The sequence below is a fragment of the Hetaerina americana genome, unplaced genomic scaffold (assembly GCF_022747635.1).
Source record: "Hetaerina americana unplaced genomic scaffold, ioHetAmer1.1.p SCAF_24, whole genome shotgun sequence".
In the NCBI taxonomy this organism is placed as follows: domain Eukaryota; kingdom Metazoa; phylum Arthropoda; class Insecta; order Odonata; family Calopterygidae; genus Hetaerina; species Hetaerina americana.
In genome coordinates this window covers 4,965,236-4,987,835 of record NW_027286808.1, presented here as the reverse complement: position 1 = coordinate 4,987,835, position 22,600 = coordinate 4,965,236, and the positions used below count along the sequence as shown (strand labels likewise).

At 46.4% G+C, this 22,600-nt stretch overlaps 1 protein-coding gene across 4 annotated transcripts in view; it reads right to left on the bottom strand.

Moving 5' to 3' along the window:
* The window catches only part of heph (polypyrimidine tract-binding protein 1 heph), a 627,135-nt gene that overhangs the window by 350,033 nt on the left and 254,502 nt on the right, over positions 1-22,600 (bottom strand). For all 4 annotated transcript variants that reach the window (XM_071586665.1, XM_071586669.1, XM_071586666.1 and 1 more), the window contains exon 3: positions 4,964-5,164. In XM_071586665.1, coding sequence (XP_071442766.1) covers positions 4,964-5,164 — 201 coding nt within the window. The remainder of the gene's footprint in view (positions 1-4,963; positions 5,165-22,600) is intronic.

Genomic DNA, 22,600 nt, shown 5'->3' with positions numbered 1-22,600 from the left:
AAAGGAGCACGGGGCGGCAAGAAAAACCAGCCCCGTCCGACTCCTGGGTCCGTCCAGATTCATTACGACTGAAGGGAGTACCAAAAAGGAGAGGGAGGGAGAAAAGAGAGCGGGTCGGGAGAGTGATATCGTTGGGGCGAGATGGGGAAAGGTGGGGGAGGGGGTGGAAAGAAAATGGCGAAAGGAATGACGGGTTGGCGAGAGAGAGAGAGAGGATACAGAGAGGAGCGAGAGTCACGCGAGGGCCGTGGGGCAGCGTGGCAAGGACAAGACGGCTGCGAAATTTGTGAGCGCGGGTGGAGGACAGGAAAAAACAGGGGAGGAGGAGATATGAGCTGGTTACCTGCCCGCCCGGCTTTTTCCCTCTCGAGGGAAAAGCGAGTGAAAGGGGGTCCAAGGCTTGAGCTCCCAGATTCGTATGCGGCCGATGGAGTGCTAACCTGCGCCGGCGAGATTAAGATACGGAACAATGGAATTCTTTGGAAATAGCAAAATAAAAACGAAACAATACGCGACCTGCGTAATTTATTGCTCGAGTTTGCTGCGGTAAATCGAATGACTACGCTCATCAGCTCATCTGTGTAAGCCTTCACACACTGCGGTGTTTCACCGGAACAATCCAGCTTAAGCACTGTAATCATTCAAAGGCGACGTAATGAGGCACGCGAACCGGTTATATTTCAATCCACCACCGGGAGGAAATGAATTTCGCGTTTCAGCTCCCTTCTAACCGGTCCTGGGGAAACGAAACGTACGGGGAGGGGCCTCTATAGACATCACCATGTGTTTTAAGCGACCGTGATCTCCACTAGTAAGCAGTTCCTCGTAGCATACCAGGCATAACATATACGCTATAGCATAACGTATACCCTAACGGCAGCATAATGTTACAAGTAATCATTACTGACAAAAACATTTTCTCTTTCGCTTCATAATATTTTCATTGCACCGAAATAAAAAAATAGTAGTAATGCAACCATTAAGTTGACACTTTGAAAACAAATTTAGTTCTATTATTAAAAATATTCATTTTCACTGGAAGCCGTTTAAACACTATCTCATGAACTAAGGTGAATTATATGCGATACATGGTTTACCACACCGAAGCAAAAAACCGCGGAATTAATCCACAACATTCAAAAGCAAAGGAGAAACCTCGATTTCCCACGGGCGAATGAGTACCGCGTTCTAGTCGGTGGGAAATTAGAACTTATTAGGCGACGCTCGGAAGTATCTTCGTTCACATCTCAGAAAAGCACCCTGTTTCATCAACCTGGCACTTGCCTGTTCCGCGGACACAATTACTTTCCATAACCGATCTCGCGCATGAATTTGTACACCGAGAATTAGCATCCGTCGGCCCAGCCGACCCGCGGAATAATCCCCCCGCCGTTTTCCCATTTCCCAGGATTTCAAGAGGCGGTGAAGGGAGCCGGCGGCGGAATGCGCCCGCTGGCTCATCCCTCGGGCTCCGAGAAATTCCACCGAAGCAGCTCGTGGAATTCGGCATGCCTCCCATAGGTGTGGAGGTCGGGAAGGAGGGGGGGCACGACTCAAGCGCCCACCCACGTTCGACGACCTGCCAAGGGAGGAATCGGTCAGGCAACGTCCATCCACGCGATCCGCAGGGGCAAGTGCTTCCATCGGGTACCCTAGGACTAATTGGCTCTGGCGCCTTGAGAGCACACGGCACACACCATAATGCTTCCCGGACGCAAATCGAGGTATTCCTCGCTTCTCCCGACCCATGACGGACTTGACGAGTCGATTCACAGGATGAGGCGTTTTACCACGTACTACGCAAAGTGAACCCTGAATTATTATACCTCTTCGTTAAGCTTCTCAATCACAGCCTAATGAAAACATCTGCGGCGACGTTTTTTTTGTTTCTTTTTCATTGTATCATGAGCGTTATAATTCAATTCAAATTTTATTTATCCCTAACCCATTTTCATTTACATTTTAAGTAGAGAATAAAGGGCTAAGAAGCAATCTCCGAATCAGCACTTGAACCATTCTACATTCTGAAGATACATGACACCTCACATATATCAAAATATAAAACCGGATACTACGGAAATGCCTTTCAAAAAGTGCATAGAAAAAAGAGAGATTCTTCGCCAAAATATCTACCCACTCGGGTCTTCATTTTTTCCGACCGATCATTTTAATAAAAATCAATTTCAATTCAAAAAACAAACAATTGCTCATGTCAAGAAGTAAAAATTAATACATATTAGTACACGAAATTAGGCGATATTTTCCTAATCCTGAGGATAATATTTCAGATAGCTTGATTTCAAGGTCTAACCACTTCGGTATTATTCTAATCCGAAGTCGCTATGCCCCTGCAAGTCATGAGGCGCCACACGCCGGCGAATATCTACCTATCCGGAAATCTGACCCCGGGATCAATTGCTACTGATGGGTAGGGTAAAGTGAGTCGTATCCCCACGGGTGGATGAGGCAAAAGGATTTTGCAATGCCACCTACATACGCGCCTCACTGTCACCGAGACCATTGCCCGAGTTCTCGCGGGCGGACCACGCACATCTCCCAAGGAACTGTTCGGGATCACGTCATCGCGGGGGCTCAAGGCAAACAGCCCAGGGGCGAGAGAGAGTAAGTGGAAGGGGTGGCCGGGGAGGATGGAGGGAGGATACGGGTGGAGCGGGAAGAGTCGTCAAGGGTTAGAAGGTACGAGGTAGGAGAGAAGGGAGTCTTAATAAGGTGGCTCACGCACCGGACGGCACGCACCACTTAGCGCCGGCTCCGACACGCAAACGAAGCATCAGAGATCACGCCACTTCGGCCCGAGAAATAAATTTTGTCCATTATGGATATGCTGCTTTTTTTGGTGGAATAAAAATTCATCACCTCCTCCGAATTAATTACTTTCATTTCCACATCCCGCATCTCTCTCTCTCTCTTCCCCGCGTCGGTTGCCATAGGATTTTTTATTAATAATGAATTTTCACTAATCCGCCTGGGTTGAAAAGATACGCTTTCTACTTCGCCTCACGATTGCATGAACAAAGGGGACGGGAAAAAAGACTGGGGCAAAGCCTCGTTAGGACCGCTGATGCATATATAGATACCGAAGGGTATATAACAATCCCCTTCTCCAATGCTCTATCCTAAAAAATTTGCTAGTCCCACCCCTTCTCTAACTCTCATACGTCAGCACCTTGTCACTTTGAGCCCGAATATAACAATATGCAACCAGGTGAGAAAGTTTGTTTCCTAGGATTGTACTTGCGTTAGGATTTCCCTAACGGACAAAATATAAATATTTACTCTAAATATATGCCCTCCAAGGAGAGCACTTCTGTCGAAAGAACGCGCATTGGCAAATTCATTCAGCTAGTTTTACTCCCTTTCGAATTACATATGCCCTTATCCCCTTCCTTCATTGAATATTTTACCCAACTGGTTCGCAAAATATTAGCTAATTCCAAGCCACAATTTCGTTCCATTTGGTAAACCAAAAAAAAATTACTACATCTAGTCCGATGAAATCACAAAAAACGTCACCACCAAACGTTGATTCGCAATTCCTAGACCGGGTAAGAGGCACAGCTGAACATGGGTGCAGCTAAATGTTAGCGATTTCCACACAAAGAGCCTCCTTAAAACAACATCAAAGATTTGGGCAATTGCGTGAATTGAAAGGAAAATGAAAGGAGATGAATGAATGGCAAATAGCAATGGCGTTAAGACAACCGAGACTCGCCGTTACTAGAGACTCGCGATTACCTAGAGAACTCGCGATTACCTAGAGAACATAGTCACAGCCAGAGGAAGAAATCCGAGTTAATCCAGGGAGTAAATCACTTCTCATACACGTTTCACAAACACAGCAAACGATTCAGAACGATTTGGTTAGCTAATGACTCCGACGCATCCCCTTTCATTGGTGAGTCGAGTACGACCTCCTAAACGTGAGCGTGCATCCAATTGAAGGGAACTGAGGGATTCAACAAGTGAATTTCCATGCTACTGAGAGGAGAAGAGGGGGGTGGGGGGGAGTAAGGGGAGAGTTTCTGGAAAAGAGGAACTACCTTGCTAGGTGGACAGAGAGTTAACGAAATTAAGATCAAGACTCCCACTTTTCAGCGATTAAGAGCTCACCCGCGTACCATAGAAGGAATGCCTCACGGGTAAGAACTGTGAAAAGAAGCTAGAGTAAGAATTCACCTAAACATTGCAGTGCCTCATTATTATTAAACCGATGTTTACGAACTTCGATGGGTCACATCATAAATTAAGCCGGGAGAAAAAAATTTTCGGATCATAAATAGCTTTGAGAAGTTTAATTTCTCAACCAAATACGAACGTAAATTTCATAGGAACCAATTAAACCATCTCACATGTGGCTTGTTAAAAAAATTGCCAGTCTAAAGAGTTTCATGGGCTTCGCAGCCTCTCAATCACAGAGTATTATGGAACAACTAGGACCATAAAATTTCAAATGAGCTTTCGCAACAGATAAATAAATATCACATATGCTGAAGTGAACTTGACCGATTGAGTCATGAAGGTCTCCGGAGCTAAAGAAAAAATACTTCAATGTTACACCATTTCCAACACCGAATATCAATTTCGAGCAAAAACACCAGTGGGAATAGCATACACGTCTTTTCACCTTCACCTTGACAGTTTCCTTTAAATTAAAATACGCGGCACTCTTACTTAACATGAATCACACAGCTTATGGCTGTGATATTTTATCTCGTCAGCCATCGTGCTAACACCGTCAATGGTATCAAAGGTCAATAAGAAGAAAGAGATATTCTCTACCCTCTTTTCAATTACCGGGGCAAATCCACTAGTGTGTTGGCAGAAAAATCCTATTTCGGTTTTACTGAATGCCTTCAGCCGTCAGAAGCATGCTTGCAATTGAAAAAGTAGACCGTTTCATTTCGGGAATGGATTCAGGATTAATTAATTCGAGCACACTCACCTGGTTCTTGCCCTTGAGCACAAGAACATTGGTGACACGTCCGAAAGGAATGCCCAAGTGGATGATCTCCGCCTCGGTTATCTCGTTTGGGATGTTACGGATGTGGATGACCTTCGAGGGCTTGCCCACACCTTCTCCCAACACCCCCAAACTACCACGTCCGCCACCCCCGACAACCACGCCACCTTTGTCCAGCTTTACCTGCAATAAACACCAAGGAATAACAGGGTCAATTAAGGAATACAACATTCATAAGACAATTCATATATATATATATATATATATATATATAAATAAATATATATATATATATATATAAATAAATATATATATATATATATTTATTTATTTATTTATTCATTCATTCATTCACAAACAAACAGATGTAAGGAAAATGGTTAGGAACGCATATAAAGGACGAGCACAGGAGAGGTGGGGTAGGCGAAATCGAAAAGATCACAAGCGCAAAAATATTTCCTTTAAACACAGTAGTCAACCCGAAGGTCGGTTTGGTAGGTGATGGTAGAGTTCACCCACTACTAAGCCCGACGGCGTGTGAAATTCACACATCAGGGTAGGGGGGGCAGTTCCTTTCCCTGTGCCGGTAATGGTTTCCCAGAAATATCTGTTACCCGAAAAATCACATAGCTTTGGTGGAGCTGCAGGTGCCCACAGACTTGCCCGGGAATCGAACCCGGGACCGGAATCTACCTCTACCTACCTACGCTCTACCCTCTGGACTACCGCGACCCACACATATATGCATATAAATGTACATCAATGAGCATTTTTAGGATTGATCCATTTAATTCATACGACTAACACAACACACGGGAAGACGGAAACAACACTTAAATTCATAAATTGCACCACAAAAAAGGATTTAACATAGCTTATTTTGATGACGTAGTGAAAATATTTATACAATGATGCGGGAATTTGCAAGTTGGGACGAGATATGGGCTCTTCGCCGTGATTCACAAGAAACAATAAACAACTTTTCACCTCACTTTCTCACTCTCCTATCTAAAAGCGAGGGATCTCTTGAGCTGGGAAAAAATCCTTCGAAGGCGCAAGACCTCATGCTTCACGAGTCCGTGTATTCTCACGGTCCATTCCCGACAGATTTTTTACTTATTCCATCAGAATGCATTCTTGAGCCAGCTGCGAGTCACCTCCACATTCTACGAAATACAAGTTTATTTCAGACGGCGAGAGACCAAGGGAAATCCACGAAAGGTACGGATCGGCATGCAATTCCGCGCGTTACTTTCCCGGGACGCAAGATAATCACCAGCGATGATGACGATATTGGCAAATCAGCCAATTCAGACGGGGCTTGCCGAAGCAATTGATAAAATATTGACGGAGGGCGCTAGTAAACCTTTTCCGCTCGCGCGAAACGAAGAGGAGACGGCATAAGGGGACGCGGGAGCTTCCGCCGCTACCTTGCACCCCCTTCTCCTCTTGCGCCACTTGCCGGGAGAACGGCGAAAGGTGAAAGCAAATGAAGGCAAGAAAAGGGTTTGAAAATTAGAATCTCCTCGCCCTTCTTTCTAACTGAGAGATCAAACAATGAAAGAGCAGAGGAAAAGGAGAGAGGAAAAGTGAAGAAGGAACCGCTTGTCTCAAAGAGGGAGCGGGAAAAAGAGAGAAAATGTTTACGACTTCACGTGCAGAGGTGAGAGAAGAAGACTGCTCCTTCGTTCGCCTAAGGTGGAAGGAGAGGAGAAGATAGAGTAACGAGGGGCAGGGAGGATGGCGGTGAAAAGTGTGCCGGGGGGCGAAAGTGTGAAGGGTGCGGCGGGTGGATTGAAAGCTAAGGGTCCTCCCTGTGTGGTGGCGTCCGGGAAGGGGGCCTTCACGCGCAAACACACACACACACGCCCACGCGCCGAAAGAGCAATAAGACGAAAAGAGCGGGAGATGGAATTTTCCCCGGGAATGCCGAGTGATTGGCACGGGTCTCGGCCGCAAATAGCTTCTTCTTCTTCTTCGCCCCCCTCCCCACGCCCTCTCCGCCCACCCGGCCGTGGAATGAGGCGAAACAAATCCTTCCGCCACCAGTCCACTCGGCTCCGCGCACCAGAAGCAATAACAGTCTTGGAAACGGGCTTCCCTTTCCGTGAGTGCCGTTGGCACGGGGAGCGGAAAATAAAAAAAGCACTGACGGTGACTTTGTTAATTCCTTTGTAAAATCCTCGAACACACGATCTCGGAGTCAAGCAAGAGAGTCTTAATCTTTGAAAAGTAACACATGCCCCGGTTTTAATGCAGGATTCATAGGAGCCTCCTCACTCGCCATTCTGATATTACGCGAGGGGAATAGGAATAAATCACCCTTAAACAATTGTTCAAATTGCCGACCAATTAATTTCTTACGAAATAATGATAAATGCAGTATGAATGAGGCAAATAAGGTAACACAAGTGCCATCGTAGAAGTATGATTCCAATAATTGTTTTGTTTTCTTAATTTATGGGTGTGGATTTGGGCATAAAAAAAACATACGAGGGTCATCCGGAAAGTAGTACCCGTTCGTGAAATAAAGACACAAAAGTAAATATTAACAAACATAAAAAATTTTATTTGAAAGAGGATACTTTAAACTACTTCTCAACATAATCTCCAAGCAAATTAAGGCATTTGTCATAACGTGTGACAAGTTTCTGTATTCCTGCTGCATAGTCCTTCGCCGCCAGCTCATTGAGATACGCGAGGGACCCATCTTGCACAAATTTTTGCATAATGCAGATGGTGTTTAACAATTTCATGAACAATTGTTCGAGAAACATTGGGAAAATGCTCACAGATGTCATCAATTGTGACGCGCCGATCGTTCCTCACGAATTCGTCAACTGAGCTCACCAGTTGGTCTGTAATGACAGACGGTCTCCCCGAACGCTCATCGTCGTTTGTGTTCCCCCTCCCCATGTTGAAGTTGCGACACCACCGCCGAACAGACGACTCGTCCATTACATTGTCTCCATACACCTCCTTTAATTGGCGATGAATATCACATGGGCGAACGTTTCTTGCATTGAGGAATTTAATCACTGCCCTCACTTCACAACTGGCGGCGTACTCAATTTTTTTAAACATTGTAAACAATCACAGAAACAACACAGGCAATGCTAGCGTCACGCAACTTGGCTCAGAGAAGGCAGACAAGCCACTGAAGCTATCTGACCTCGTCCAGCGGCTACTCGCGTCGTCAGCACTTCATGCGGCACGAACGGGTACTACTTTCCGGATGACCCTCGTATATCCTGTCAAAATACGAGGTAGAGTAAAATAAAATCTCAAAACTATAATATTTTTTATCTCATAATATACTTGAAATCCATGAATTTTTATTACGTATATATTTTCATAGCGTGCAAAATAAATGTTCCGACGCTTTGAAATTTCACGGATATCTCTAAAACGACCATGGCTATAACTTCTGCAAAGGCCTCTGGCGTCACTTCCCGGCACGCCTGACCAGCACTATGGAAGTCTGTTACAGGAGTTACGCCGTCTAAGAACTTTCTAGCGCACACACCACTGCTGCAGTGACATTTGTGTATCACCATAGTGAACTGTCATTCAGTTATACATTTCGATCTGTTTCACCCATTAACACCTCAATCGACTAATGAGAGGACCGCCGCTCGTCTGTGATGCTCGTTGCAAGTAGAGTAGCCATATTGCGGGGTACACCATTGTTGCCCGTCATTATTGTGCGGTATTGTTGCGCTCTGGCATCGTGCTGCCGTATGTGGGCCACTATTCAAACCACAGATATCACTGTTGTGAGCTAACAGGAAAATGGCACGAAATTTTTCCGCACTTTTAAAGTAATCACTAGAATTAACCTAGAGCATGCGTTTGCTTAACAAGTACGAGTGTGCCATGAAAGTTTCCTATTACTTACGAAAACGCGCTTTAGAGATGGCAGATGAAAATACTAAAGATCCTGCCTATTTCCAATGACTTCCTATAAATACATAACTTCATGCAATGCGTATGCTCCTAATTCTTGGCCCACGATGGACTGTCAATAGAACAGATCTAGATGAACAAGGGGAATCGTACAAATAATCCTTAATAAATTATGCCCCGAAGAACACAACGATAAAAGGAAAAAGGGATCTTAATTACAACCCGAGTAAAAATAGTGGGTTTCCCTGAAGGAGGAAAAGCATTGCAATTGTGAATAAACGCTGGTAAATCAACAAGGAAACATTCGGTTGCTATATGCTTCATCCATTTAGGTCGTCTTAGTAGCTTGCCATTGTTCAACAATAGCATAGAGATAGCAATAAACACGACTTAAAACGATAGGTTCAATCCACATATGACACAATCTACATACAATATGATAGTCATTCGTATTTCGTTAGAAGAATGTAGATACGACAGAAAGAGATGCAGAAACCCACGAGAATTTCCGCTTAGAGTGAAACATAATTTGTAGCAAAATATTACACACCAGCAAGTAAATAGCCAACTCGAGAAATGCATATTAAAACCGCCTTTAACTACTTGCTCCAAACGATGAAGTTAATAACATAAGCCGATGGGAAAATCGAATGACTCCATTTTGAAAGATGTGCCGTGAAATTCACGGACGATATGATACCGTGTTTACAGCTAAAAATGAATCTGCGATGAGAGATTCTAAGAACCCAAATTCCCAGACTCCTCTCTAGTTCACCGGGAGGGACACGGGACAACAAACAACTCCAGCACCACGACACCCAGTCATAGTTCTCCAACCGATATATAGAGCGCCATTTACGTTGGGAAATTTCCAAAAAGGCTCCTTACCCGTTTCACTCCCTCGAACACCTTGCGCGTGCCCCGGAAGGAGCCTCCCTCCTGAACGGCAATGAGGCTGGTGAGAAAAGGTGTTTTCCAAAGCGAAAGTAAAGGCGAGGGGACCCTTCCAAATAACACGCGGCCCCTGTGGTTTCGAAGGAGACCCTACGTAATACACGAAGAGTGGGACAGAGGATGCGGCGAGCGAGAGGAGTTTTAGGAGAAGAGAGAGGGAGAGAGGAGTTTTAGGAGAAGAGAGAGGGAGAGAGGAGGAAGGAGTAAAGCGAGTCCAAGCACTCCACGCACAGAAATACGATCCCACCTCGTCCTCTCCCTCCCGGCTCTTTTCACCACCTCCCAACCCTCCTTCCGCCGCACTCACCATAAACCGAGAAACCGTTTCCATTTCCCTGCGAGAGAGGAAGGGAGCGAAAGGGTAGCGGGGAAGTACGGAGGAGAGAGAGTGAGAGAACGACGGAGTAAGATTTCCGCGGTGGGGATATCATTGCCGCTGACTCCTGCCCCTCCCATCTCCCCTTCCCGTACCAACGCCGACCCTCCCTCCCTCCTTCGCCTCCCCACCCCCCGCGGCTCCTAATAGGGCCGGTGCCGGAACTAAATTGAAAATTATATTCCGGGATGTTTTTCTCCGTCCTGAACTACCAGCCACCAACCCCCGAACGCTCCCCCCCCCCCACCCGACTGCGAGAGCGAGGGAGGCCAAGTGGGTGAGAGAGGAAGAGTTTCAATTTCTCCCAAAACAACAAGGCGCGCGCCCGAGCGGACTGGAGGACGGATGTGAAGAGAGTGAGCGAGGCAAGGTAATGGGGTTGTATGAGGGAGATGAAAGATGAGCAATTTCGGGAGGAATTTGTGGGGAAGAGACAAGGCGGCCGGGGTCGGAGAGGACGAGGGGGGGGCGGGCTGCGGCGGAGCCCATCTGGCGAGGAGACTTTATTTAAATGGACCCCCGAGGGGGAGTCAGTTTCATTGTTTACGGCACCACGAGTCGCACCCCGTGCATCATCGTGAGAATCCGGCGTCGCAAACTTCGCCCTCAACCGGATCGAGACGGCCCGGGGCCCGAAGCCGCGTCCCTGAAGAGACGCCGCACATTAAGACAGATTACTACCTCAACCCCAGTGGCATGTTGCGTAACTGTAAGAACTTAAAATAAGTCATGTCGCGGTCGTTGAGCTTCCATAATGATGATTATGCACTACATTTTAATCAAAGAACAATAATCAAAGCATGTTTTGTCCTCCTCGGGAGCAGGGTCAAGGGCGTGCCGTCAGTTCGCACATAATCCAAGTAAAACATCTATAAAAAGTACCCGAAGAGATAAACGATTGTTTCATCCGTTCAAAATTTGGAACCGACATCAAGGTATGCCCCAGTTTCTAAACGTTTTACTTGTTCAAAATTCAGGACCAAAGGGAAAGGAAAATTGCTCGTGAAGTTTAACAGAGGACTATGTGGCGCCGTGGATATCCAAACGCTTCCCTCCTTTCCAAAACTCACTTCACTTTGGAATGCGCGACGCCATTTACAGACAAGACCTCAATCGAAGTTACAAGTAGGAGCAACTTGGAAGATAAATATGCGACTATGTCGGTGGCTAACACGAATTAAGTGAAGTGAGTATCGACGCTGCTACACTGGGATAGGCTCAATGAATGAACCCTAAGCGAATTAGGATGACCGGTGAGGAGCCACTGGTGTTCAACAATTGGATATGTGGGCCAATCAATATCATGCAAGAAGTACACCCAAAATACTTGCGTGCCGGTACAGTTAAAAAAAAATACCTTCACGAATAAATGGCTTGAGTCTCTGTCATTACTGAATGAAAAATAACCTCATGTTCACGCTACCATACTATATTCTCTACAAAGGATTCATCATTCTAACTTTAATTCCTCGGAATAAAACACACCCGACACCATCCCATTACGACTATCCGAGGCCCGCAGTTGTGTCCAGTCGACCAGTGTGCCAGGCGACATCACGGATTTAAGTGGTCGTACAAAGGCGAGAGCGTCAGATATCCTGAAAATTTCCACCACTTCACAATTACGCGTGTGCACGAATCCGTTAACCTGAACATTAGATCACTAGGAAACCAAAAAAGGGATCACTGCGTTCGTCGTTCACCATCCATGACTCACTACATTACAATGCCGACTTTTAAGCCGGAAAAAATCCCTATAACGACATTGAAATGAAAAACTGATACTCGGGAAGGAGGGAAAATAACGACCCAGTGAAGTTCGTGTTGTGGGCGATGCAAAGATTTTGAAGACCATGAACAGCAATTCCCTCTTATTTAATAGTTAATAAAGACTAATCCCGAGCACAAACACCGAGGAAATATAAAACAACGGCAACAGTAAATGAATAAATGGGGACAGTAAAAGCCAGCGAGATTGGCGAGGGTTTTTCACGGGGAAAACCAATTTGCAGATGGTTAACTCGGTAAGCAATGCTCCCCTCTGTAATTCCCCGAATCGCCAAGTGCACAAAGATCCCTATGGCGAACACCAACGACGCGGCGATGCCATTCCCGAAAAGCCGGCCATCTTGCGGAAAGGGGGGAAGGAGATGGCGAGCAGTCGATGAAAAGGGCCGCTTGATGTCCCATCAGCGGGATTAAAGTCGACAGTTTTCAAAAAACTACTTTTCGCCGCCTTAGAACGACGTCACCCATCCCCCCTTACCGAGCAGCCTGCTTTCCCCAATCAATATTTATGCCTAACTTCCAACGGGGACGGCTCTCACGAGTCACATCCAATGCCTTGGGTGCCCTGGTTACTTCAAGTCGGGAGGCGACGGCCACTTCCAAAAATAAATGCTCCCACGTCACCCTTGCGTTGACTTCGACTCACGAGAAACATCTCACGCAGGGATTATATGACGGAGGCCAGGAAGGTATTTATGACCCGGACTTCAGTATTCCCGCCTGAACGGGTGAACAGCCATCGCACCGAGACCCGAAGACGACAGCGACATTTTCACCAAAACGCATCGTAATCCGTAAAATAAACGCCATTGAAAAACGGATCGTTCGAAGACAAATTAAAGGATTACGTAATAAAAGCAATTCGAACGGATCGAGTATCTAAAGCGATGACCTCACGAGGACAGCATCAAGACACACTCTTTAACTACTCGACCGCGGGTGGGGAGTATAGGGGGGTGGGGGAGAAAAACCTGTTGCTTTTAAGGTTCAGGATGAGACAAGGATTTCAAGGCGGAACGAAGTTCGCACGGTCCCCTGCACCGCGAACAGCGCAAGGGAGCACGCCTATCGGTCGTTTGCCATCGAGTGGATTCCCGAGCCGACAGCCGAAAGCGAAATTACTCCAGCTGGCGACGCCGCGCATATATGGGGGAAGGGCGGGGTAAAAAGAAGCCCCTCGCGAATCCCGTCAAAGCCGTCGAACAACCCGGCGGCCGTCCGAATCGGCGGATTGGTAAAAAAACCTCTGCGCGAGGACATATTACCGGCGAGCTCGCACTTCGAAAAGGGATAAAAATGAATCCCCACGCAACGACAAAGACGGGCTTTCCCATTCACGTCGCGCGGAGCTTTTTGACATTAACGCGGGATCTACGGAAGCGGCTGGAGACACTTTGGGAACATTACATCGCGCCAAGTTCACTCGTGCTTGATAGATTAAAAAAACCCTGAAAAATAATCAGACACGCGCGGCCGATACGAGCGGTTATTTCGTGGAAAGGGAAGGGAGGGAGTCAAAAAAATAAAAGGCAGCGAAAAAAGGGGAAACGGGTAATGGAACGGGCGAAACGGGAGGCGCCCGATTATAAACTCACGTCCGCACGCATTCGAAAAAAAATGTTTCCTGAGCGACCCGCTGCCGATGAAAACACGTATCCGATTTAAAGCTGCGCCGTCCGTAACGCGTTTACTCGGGCGAAACAATGAGGCAGGGGTGGCGACCGCGTACGTCCGTTATGGGGAGAGAGAAACTCGCGGGTAAAGTCCGCGAAAACGCATCCAATCCCATAGCGCCAGTGAGTTGCACACTCAACCCTAACTTCCGCGACCGCGGGCGCCTGCCAATGCTACTATCGCGCCGTCGAAGGGCTGGGAGTAGATTGGGCGAGAGGCGAGGGTGAAACGTGTAGGAGTGTTTGGAGCGAAGGTGAGAGGGTGGAAGGGGATGAGCACTTGGGAAAGTACACCCTACAGAGGGAAACTACACCCTGAAGAGGGAACCTGCACCCTACTTGGGAAACACGACCCTACAGAACCGCGGCCTTGCATGGCTAAAAAACGACATCAACGTTTCACAAAAATTTTCCACGAAAATTGGGCTAACATTCGTGGCGTCAAGTGTTCCAGTTACCTTTTGATTTTACTCGTCGACAACAAACTTGGTAGGTTTGCTGAAGAACATCCCGCACGTCAAATGTATTGATTTTTACTATTTGCGTAACTTGTACCAGACACACAACTGAATTGTGTTGAGGTGTAATCATCTGTAGTTAATTTCTCAATGTTCTCTACACTATGTCAAAATGTAGGTTCACCATCACAAAATTATTATTGATTCTTTTCTGGTTTCGTAACCCTAATCAATTAATGCATTATTTATTCATATATAAAGTCAAATTACATTGCAGGAAAGGCCAATCACTCAATACATTTTGATGATGAATTATTGATAAAACTAATCGTTTCAATGCTCTTACTAGTACCCAGGCAACAAGATTCGAAAGGAACTCAATTTTACTTTTTTAACATTTTCTACCAATCTTGATGGAGACACCTTAATTGTTTTTTTAATAGGCTTGCATAGACTTTAATAATGAACCGATTCGTGAAACAAAGCCTATGACAAGCCTTTATTTCCAACCTATTAGGCTGTACAATAATCTGCACAACGGTCTGCGTCAAAATTCTGAACCATTTGAAGAGGCATACTAAATAAGCTATCCTTACGTATTACTTTATTCCTTAACCATGATACTGAATTACTCAAAACCCTAGCTCTCACTTTCAGGTTATGTAAAAATCATTGCCACAAGGTATCAAGGAAGCTCGCTACGTAATTAACTCCGGAGATAAACCAGCCTTTGACTTATGGACAGAAACCGGTATTACCCAGAACCAGAGGACAACATCAAACTGCCAATTACATAGAACACCCGATATTTAGATAATCATATAATGAGTTTCAACAATTTACTACATTTAAATATTCAGAGTCCTAAAATCCTCCTAAAATCTTGAAAATTGTTAGCGATCTAGAATTCTTTTATCTAGGCACAATTGTATTTATTTATTTGGTGAGGACGCTACCCCACCGCCAATGAGGACGGCGTTGAATAGTTCATAGTTATAAACGATAATTAAAATCTTCAGTCAAGCTAATAAACATATCAGGTGCCTAGAAGAGACTTCGCTTTACGTGGTATATCTGTTACTCTGTCACAATCTCTGAGCTTCAAACAGGAGTAAAAACTATGATCTGTGGGCACGCTGTCATTTACACAACCCACACACAACAGCAATTAATTGATCTGCGCAATCAGCTCGTGACAATCAAAAGCACATGACTCCTTAACATTAAACTACAGCTGCTAGCGAACAATGCAAATTTTGACGAAGTTATTCAGAGGAGAGTTTTCCTACGAGAACGCTATGCCCTTCAGAGAAAGCAATTTACTAACGCCTCAACATATTTCTCTTCACATATTTTAAACCACGCGGGTGCCGAAAACCAGGAATATCTAAGTACGGCGTGAATAGGACTATTCGAGGGCAAAAATGTACATCTCCAGCAAATAAACAAACGCTGCAATACAAAGAAATGAAAAACGCTGCAATACAAAGAAATGAAAAATCACCAACTGATTACATCGAGATAGCTATAAAACCAATTTTTTTCGGGTCTTAATTTTTCTATGTGCAGCAAACGATATGCTTGTGTGTCTTCCCCGAGATCCACGTTAAACCCACGGGACGCAAACTAGAGTACGGTCCTAAATAAAAGAAGATGGCGCCGGTGGAAAACGATTGGCAGGCCTCGTCGGAATAAAAGAGAAAGGGAGAGAGAGAAGCGGGCAGCGTCGAAACGGCCGGCTGCGAGGCAGATGAGGCAGCTGATTAGGCATGCGATGGCTAAATGATGGGAGCATAAAAGCGGGGCGGCGAAGGGATGAGGTAGGAGGGGGTGAGGAGAGAGGTGTTTGGATACGAGATAAAAGGCAAACAGGGAAGGGGGAGAAGCGGGAGAGCGGCGCTGTAACGGAAACGAAAGACAATCAGGTTGGATGTGACGAAAGGGTACGTTGCAGGGAGACAGGAAGAGGGTGATGGGAGTGTAAGCGGGTGAACGGGAGCAGTGCCGTGGGCGGGAATAGAGGGAGAGAGAAACGGGACGGAGGAGGGGGTCGGATGAGAGTGGGAACAAGGCAGAAACACGCGAGGGTTAGAGGAGGAGGGGAGGGTCGGCCGTCGTAGAACGGGCGAGAAAGGAGGAAAGGTGGTGTCGACGGAGTGGACTGGGAACCGCGGGGTCGAAGGTGGGAAAGAGGCGTTTGGTGAGGGCGCGGGGAAATGGGGTATTGGGGGAGGGGGCGAAGGTTAAGAGGATGGGAGTGAGCTCCTTTCCCCGTAGTACCCCTTCACCTACACCTTGCTATACACACACCTACCCGGGACTCGGTGGTGGTAAAAGGGGCGGAGGACGGAGAGGGTATGGAACGGGGTTCTCGTGTGATCGAGCGACTAGAAAGACCCCGACCCAACGCCCAGCGTACCTCACCCCCTTCCGATTCACCCCCTTCCCACACACCACCACCCGCGGACGAAACTGAGCTCCACGGCTCCCGACAACAAACAGAGCAGTTTATGCAATGAAGGGAACGGAATCGGAAGAATGGCGGGGAGGGATTGAGTGGGGGCAGCGGCCGGGTGTGGGAAAGAGGGACGGAGGGGGCGGCGGGGGAGACGGGTCGCCATCGCTCTCTCTCTCTCGGTTGGGAGAAAATTCGCCTCTCTCCGAAATTTTCCGAAAACTTTCCTTTTAAATCGGAGCGAGAAGAGGAAATTTTCAGATGGGGGAAAACAAGGGGATATCAAAACCTTTCCGAAAAAGAATGGCAACGGGGAACAAGCCGTGGGGTTAAATAAAGGGATCGGCTGGAGAAAAAAATCGGCGAGGAATTCATACGCGCGGTAAACAACAGCGCTATAGATAAAATACTCCCCATTTCTCTCTCTCTCTCTCTCACTCCTCTCTTTTTCTCACTCCCCGCTCCGAGGAGAAAAAAATTATGCATTAATAATCCACGAAAGAGTAGACGAACTTTTCGCTGAACTTCCAAAATTGATTCCTGCCCCTTGTTCGTCCACTTGTTTTTGAAAAGGCAGAGGGTAGACTTCCGGAACGAAGCGATGGGCGCCACTTTGAGGGCTTGAAACGCACCTGCATTAGTAACGATTTTTGCTGTTGGTTGGTAAAAACAAATGAATTCTTAATCGCAGGTTCACAAACAACACACACGCACCAGATTCTCGTTACAAAAATTGCGAAACGAGGGTGGGATGACAACTTCGAATATGCAACTTGAATCCGAAACTACATGGAAAACAATAAGAGGAGGTGTGTCCTCCTCCTAAATTATTATTCACATACCCACGTCGGTGTTTAGAGAGATAACGAATTCCAACGTCCACAAACAAGAAGCAAGCGACGACGCGAGACCTCCGGTCCCACTACTCTCCGACATCGGAACGTTAGCCCAGACGGCAGTACGTTTACCTTGACGGCCATGATCGAGGGCGGCAAGCCAAGGGATCGGCATGGTGATCGCGGCCACTAGGAGTAGATAACAGCCCCAGAGGCTCCCGTTACAGGAATGAAATCGTAAATAAATGTCACTCGAGAGCTCTCCTGGGGAGCAGATGGTTTAAAACGGACGACTCATTCCGGTTCACGAGTCTTTACACGGATTCATGGCACCCAAGGAGATAGCGAGATGGTGGTCGGGCTAAGCGAAAGGAAGGAGGGCGTTAAAGAGACGTAAAAGGCGCACGGCAGGGTGTCCGGGGTTAGGGTTTAGGGACGCGATGCGAGGGAGAGGCATGTGGGAAAGATAAGGATTGATGGGGACGTGGAGGAAGGGGAGAGATCGCGGGTACCTCCAGTCAACTGTTGGTGGTAGACTAACGGGAATACGACTCGAGATCAACGGAACTTAAACCAAGTCACTCCGACAGGAGTTGCATATCTCCAAGCAACACCTCATTACATTAACCCTACGCTAACAGTTAAGTATTCCTGTAACATTTTATAAAGATGATGATAATGTTTCCAAATCCACTACCAGTTTCAAAAAAGACCGCTAAAGAAAAGGTAGACCCTTAAGCATGTTAATACCGCATTCAATTAATTCAGACAATCCTTCCGGAGATAGAACCGAGTGAAAGGCATGGTTCTAGCTAGCAGTGGTGGCAAATGTACTAATGTCGCCGTTCCAATCCCACACCTGACACCAAATAATGTCGTCGTGACATTAAGGAAGAAGCAAAGGCAGTACGCAGCTCTACACTTATTTTCTGACAGCGTACATGGCAATGGGGGTAGACCGACGAAATAGTTACCCGGTGGAAGTCTGAGGAGGCCAAGTCTTCCGAGATCGCAGACTCACCGTGGGCACGGTTAGGATCAGAATCCCAGAGCATCGATGCTGCCGCGCCTATAACCCCCTTCAAGGGTTCAAAGGGCGGATCGAGTCATTCTTCAATGTCATATCAGGGCCGGGTCAGAGAGAGAAAGGGGCGAGTGGACTCGGCCCCACGTCCCTGCCCCAGTATCCGCCACTATAAAACTAATTCAAGGTGAACCAACCAAGACCTCGGGAATCAAAACAATACTAAGGTGGAGCCGAGATTTATATCCCAAAATATGAGTCGTAACTCATGTCTCAGTCAGTTATTTTCCTGGAGTACCCACCAGCGAAAACCAGGTATAAGTGTTTACCCTTAAAAAGTACAAGATTACATCACTTTCATACCAGAAATCAATTGAGCTCATTCCAGAAGCCGTTTCACGACTTAATGGCAAATGATACCAAATCACAACGCAAATAACGAGAGAGAGAACTTCAATTATCCCACCCACGCGAAAAAAACCATTTTCTGTACGTCTTCCACGGCTGTCCTTTGAATAAGCCATTCGTCACACGACCCCACATAATTCGGCAACCACTCGAAGGAAAGAGGGAGCAGGCCCGAGGGGGGAGGGCGGGCAGGGCCACGGGGATGGTGCACCGAGAAGACACCATTAGGGTCTGCCGAGGCAAAGTAAAAAGGAACGCGGCGCAACGGCCTATAAACATTTCAATGCATTAGTAATGGAGACGAGACAAAAGACACGGTCGGGGATAAAAGAAGAGAGCGGGGTTGTAGGGTTGAGGAAGAGGAACGAGAGAGAGAGATTGCTGTGCGAGTCACTCCTTCGGATCTGACTGATAAGAGGAGAGAATTGAAGCAGTGGAAGAAGAAGAAGTGGGTTCAAGGGGGCGCACCAAGACACTGAAAATAAATTCGAGGAGCGAGGGTGGGTGAGGAAGGGCGAAGGGTTAGTAAGAGGAGAGGTGTGCGGAGGAGGGAGGGGCACGAACTGCGCGGCTGGGTGGGTGCGTGGGAGGGGATGGAAGAGCTCTGAGGAGACGAAGACGAACAAAGCGCGGACGGGGGCAAGTGGGGGAGGCGGCCCGAGAGCAAGAAATAAAAGGGAAGGTGGTAGGAGGCGGCAGGGAGGGAGTCGAGCGGAAGAACCCTCTTGGAAGATGGAAGCTGGGCATGCCGGGGGGAGGGGGAGAGGAGAAGAGAAGGTACGCAGGGTGGAGGGTCGTGAGACTGGGGAAGGGTGCACTTCACGAGGCCGTGGGGTGGGGTGGTGGAATAATGCAGCGTGAGGTGAGGAGGTGGAGCGCGACCCCGTAGCACGAGAAGGGTGGATTCCCAGGAAGGGTGAAAAACGTCGGGGACCAAGCGGGCGTTTAAAAATCCGTCGTAGGAAATGAAAATATTTTTTTTTCACACACCCATCGTTATGCAGACCTGCCATAACCCAACGGGAAGTGATCACTCGATCGACGGAGGAACACTCACACGGAGGAGTCTCATTCTGACGGCAAAATGAATGTTCTACGTTGAAACGAAAACACTAGGTTATTCCGCAAGAAATTAATCCAGGGATAAAACTGGGTTTCGACGCAAAACGCCATAAATAACTTTTACATTTTACGTTTACATAAATAACTAACGTTTTACGTTTGAAGTCGAACCCAGAATCGTCTGCCACCGAATTTGTCGTCGAATACACATGGATTTGATCACAACTGGGCACGACGATATTCCACAAAGAGACTTCGGATACAACGGAAATACACGTTGCTCAAATTTTAATTGACGCGGGGAAACACTGGGCCGCTGCTGAAAAATGTATCGGTGACATGAATTCCCCCAAAAAATGTATCCAGGTGGTTTTAAAACTTAGGGCCCATAGTTGTTTCGTATAGAAATACGAGATATTTGACATGGATACGGCAGACGGTTTACGTAAATATACATCACACAAAATAAGAACAAAAGATGATCATTGGCCGGTTACGTAGATGGCGTTAAGGAAGTAACAATGAACCTCATAACATCCATGTAATCTTCACATGATAACAGTTCCAATAGCTAAAAACTCGGAGAAAGTTCAATCTGTCTCAGCATACGATAATTAACGAAATTCCCGGGTTTGCTATTATTGCGTCAAAATAACTTCTCTTGCCGTGGCCTCAATTAATATGGTACATAAACGCAAAAAACGAGGCGGGCGAGCATATAAAGAAACGAAGTATAAGGCCAATATCCAGGAAAGGAAGACATTTTATAAATTGCACGACATACTTTCGACTGTGTTCGGAGCCTGATTTGGTTCATTTATTGAATGGTTCTTCAATTCATAGTGTGCCAGCCGTAACAATGAAATAAGACATGCTATTATTCTTGGTTTTAGACTCATTTTTGCTCGATGGTCTACGTCGCACATGACCTGATCTTAAAATTATGAGAAACATCGTTACTCTCGAACATTTCCGGTTGCCATAGTATATCAGCGATTTCTTTCATTCCGATTACTTCATGACAAAAGAAATTAAACAAAACAAACAGACCTCAGACCATACCGATAGATTTTTGGGACGAGTACCACCTCAATATGAGCAAGACCAGAGCGTAGAAAAAAATATCTTCCATTGTCATTCATACAAGATTTACAACTTATTCATTCATACATGAATTTCAACTCGTGTAACTTATAGCCACTATTTCACTTACTTTCAGCAACTCATTATTCCTATTGTCTTTGTGACATGACCTTCGCTGAATTAAAATGTAAATCGGCAAAATACAAAACTAAAAACAATTTCAGCGCAGATGAAAGACCTCATCCAACGAAAAAGCAAGACTCCGTCCTAACACACAAGGAACGGAAAACCGAGGCATCGAAAAAAAAAATCAAATAGCAATGTGTCACAAACACATTCTACCTTTTGACCTTATCTTCTACACGCAGGGTGATCCCCAGGGGCGATTCGACCCCGCGAGAGGGTACGCAGCGAAGAGAGAGCCTCTCGGGAATGACGACCTTGTTGTCTTGTTTCGGAAATTATAGCCGAGCACCACGGCAGCTTGTGCCACTTCCCTGCCGAATAATCGGAAAATAAGGGGACGAGGCAGAGCAGGAGGGGAACTATTATGTTTCCTTGACCGGGACTTGAACATCGGATCTTTCGACTTGCCGGGCCGATGCTCTTTTGCACTTGTGATCTGCTAGATTCCACCTCCCCCACCTCTCCTGTGTTTTTCCATTTTCCTTATTTCTATTTCCTTGTGAACGAATATTTGTTTACTATACGGGGGGTTTTCGTTTTTGAATATATATATATATATATATATATATATATATATATATATATATATATATATATATATATATACATATAAACACAGGCACATTAGCCCTCCAATCTACCCGGCACTCGATGAAAAAACCGCTTTCTCGAGATCGCAAGACTCGCCTTCGAGGGGAGAGAAGATCGGGGTGTTGGATAAGCGTCCGCTCATCCCGCACGTCCCGTCCCTTCCGAAGCGCCTCCATCACTTCCAGCGTCGGGGGCGGGGGAGACAACGGCCTCCCGCAAGTAGTGAAGACCGTCGTCCGTCCCCGTCCCGCACTCTTGACAATCACGGGGCACAAACGAGGAGGTCGAGTAGACTATTCTTTGTCCCCGAGCCCATCGACGACCACTTGAACCTCCAATATCCAACCGCACCGCCATTACCGAACTTTACTCATTCAGTCCCCTTTTTCAATTGACTCCAGATCCACCGAAAGTCCTGGAAGTTTTCCCAGCGGGGGCACGTGGCGGGGGGTGATCGATATACTCCCGACGGGATGCGAGGTGGGATGAAGGGAAAAGCAGCGGAGAGTCGAGGAGAGCAAAAGGAATCCAACAGGATATAAGCACAAAACAGATCTGCGGTTACGAACAGAACAAACTATTTTACGTGTCTGAAAGAAATAAATTCCGGATTAGGAATTTTATTTACACCGTCAGCAAGCGGAAATATGAAGAATGCTGAAACCATTGGAGGGGAAGAGAGACATTTTTGACTGATGCTTTATTTATTTGAGAGGAATTGGAACGAGTGGAATTTTAAATATCTCGGAAGCTTCGCAACATGGGATGGTAGGAGTTCGATGCGTGGAAAACATAGATTAGCTCGAGATAGGAAGGTAT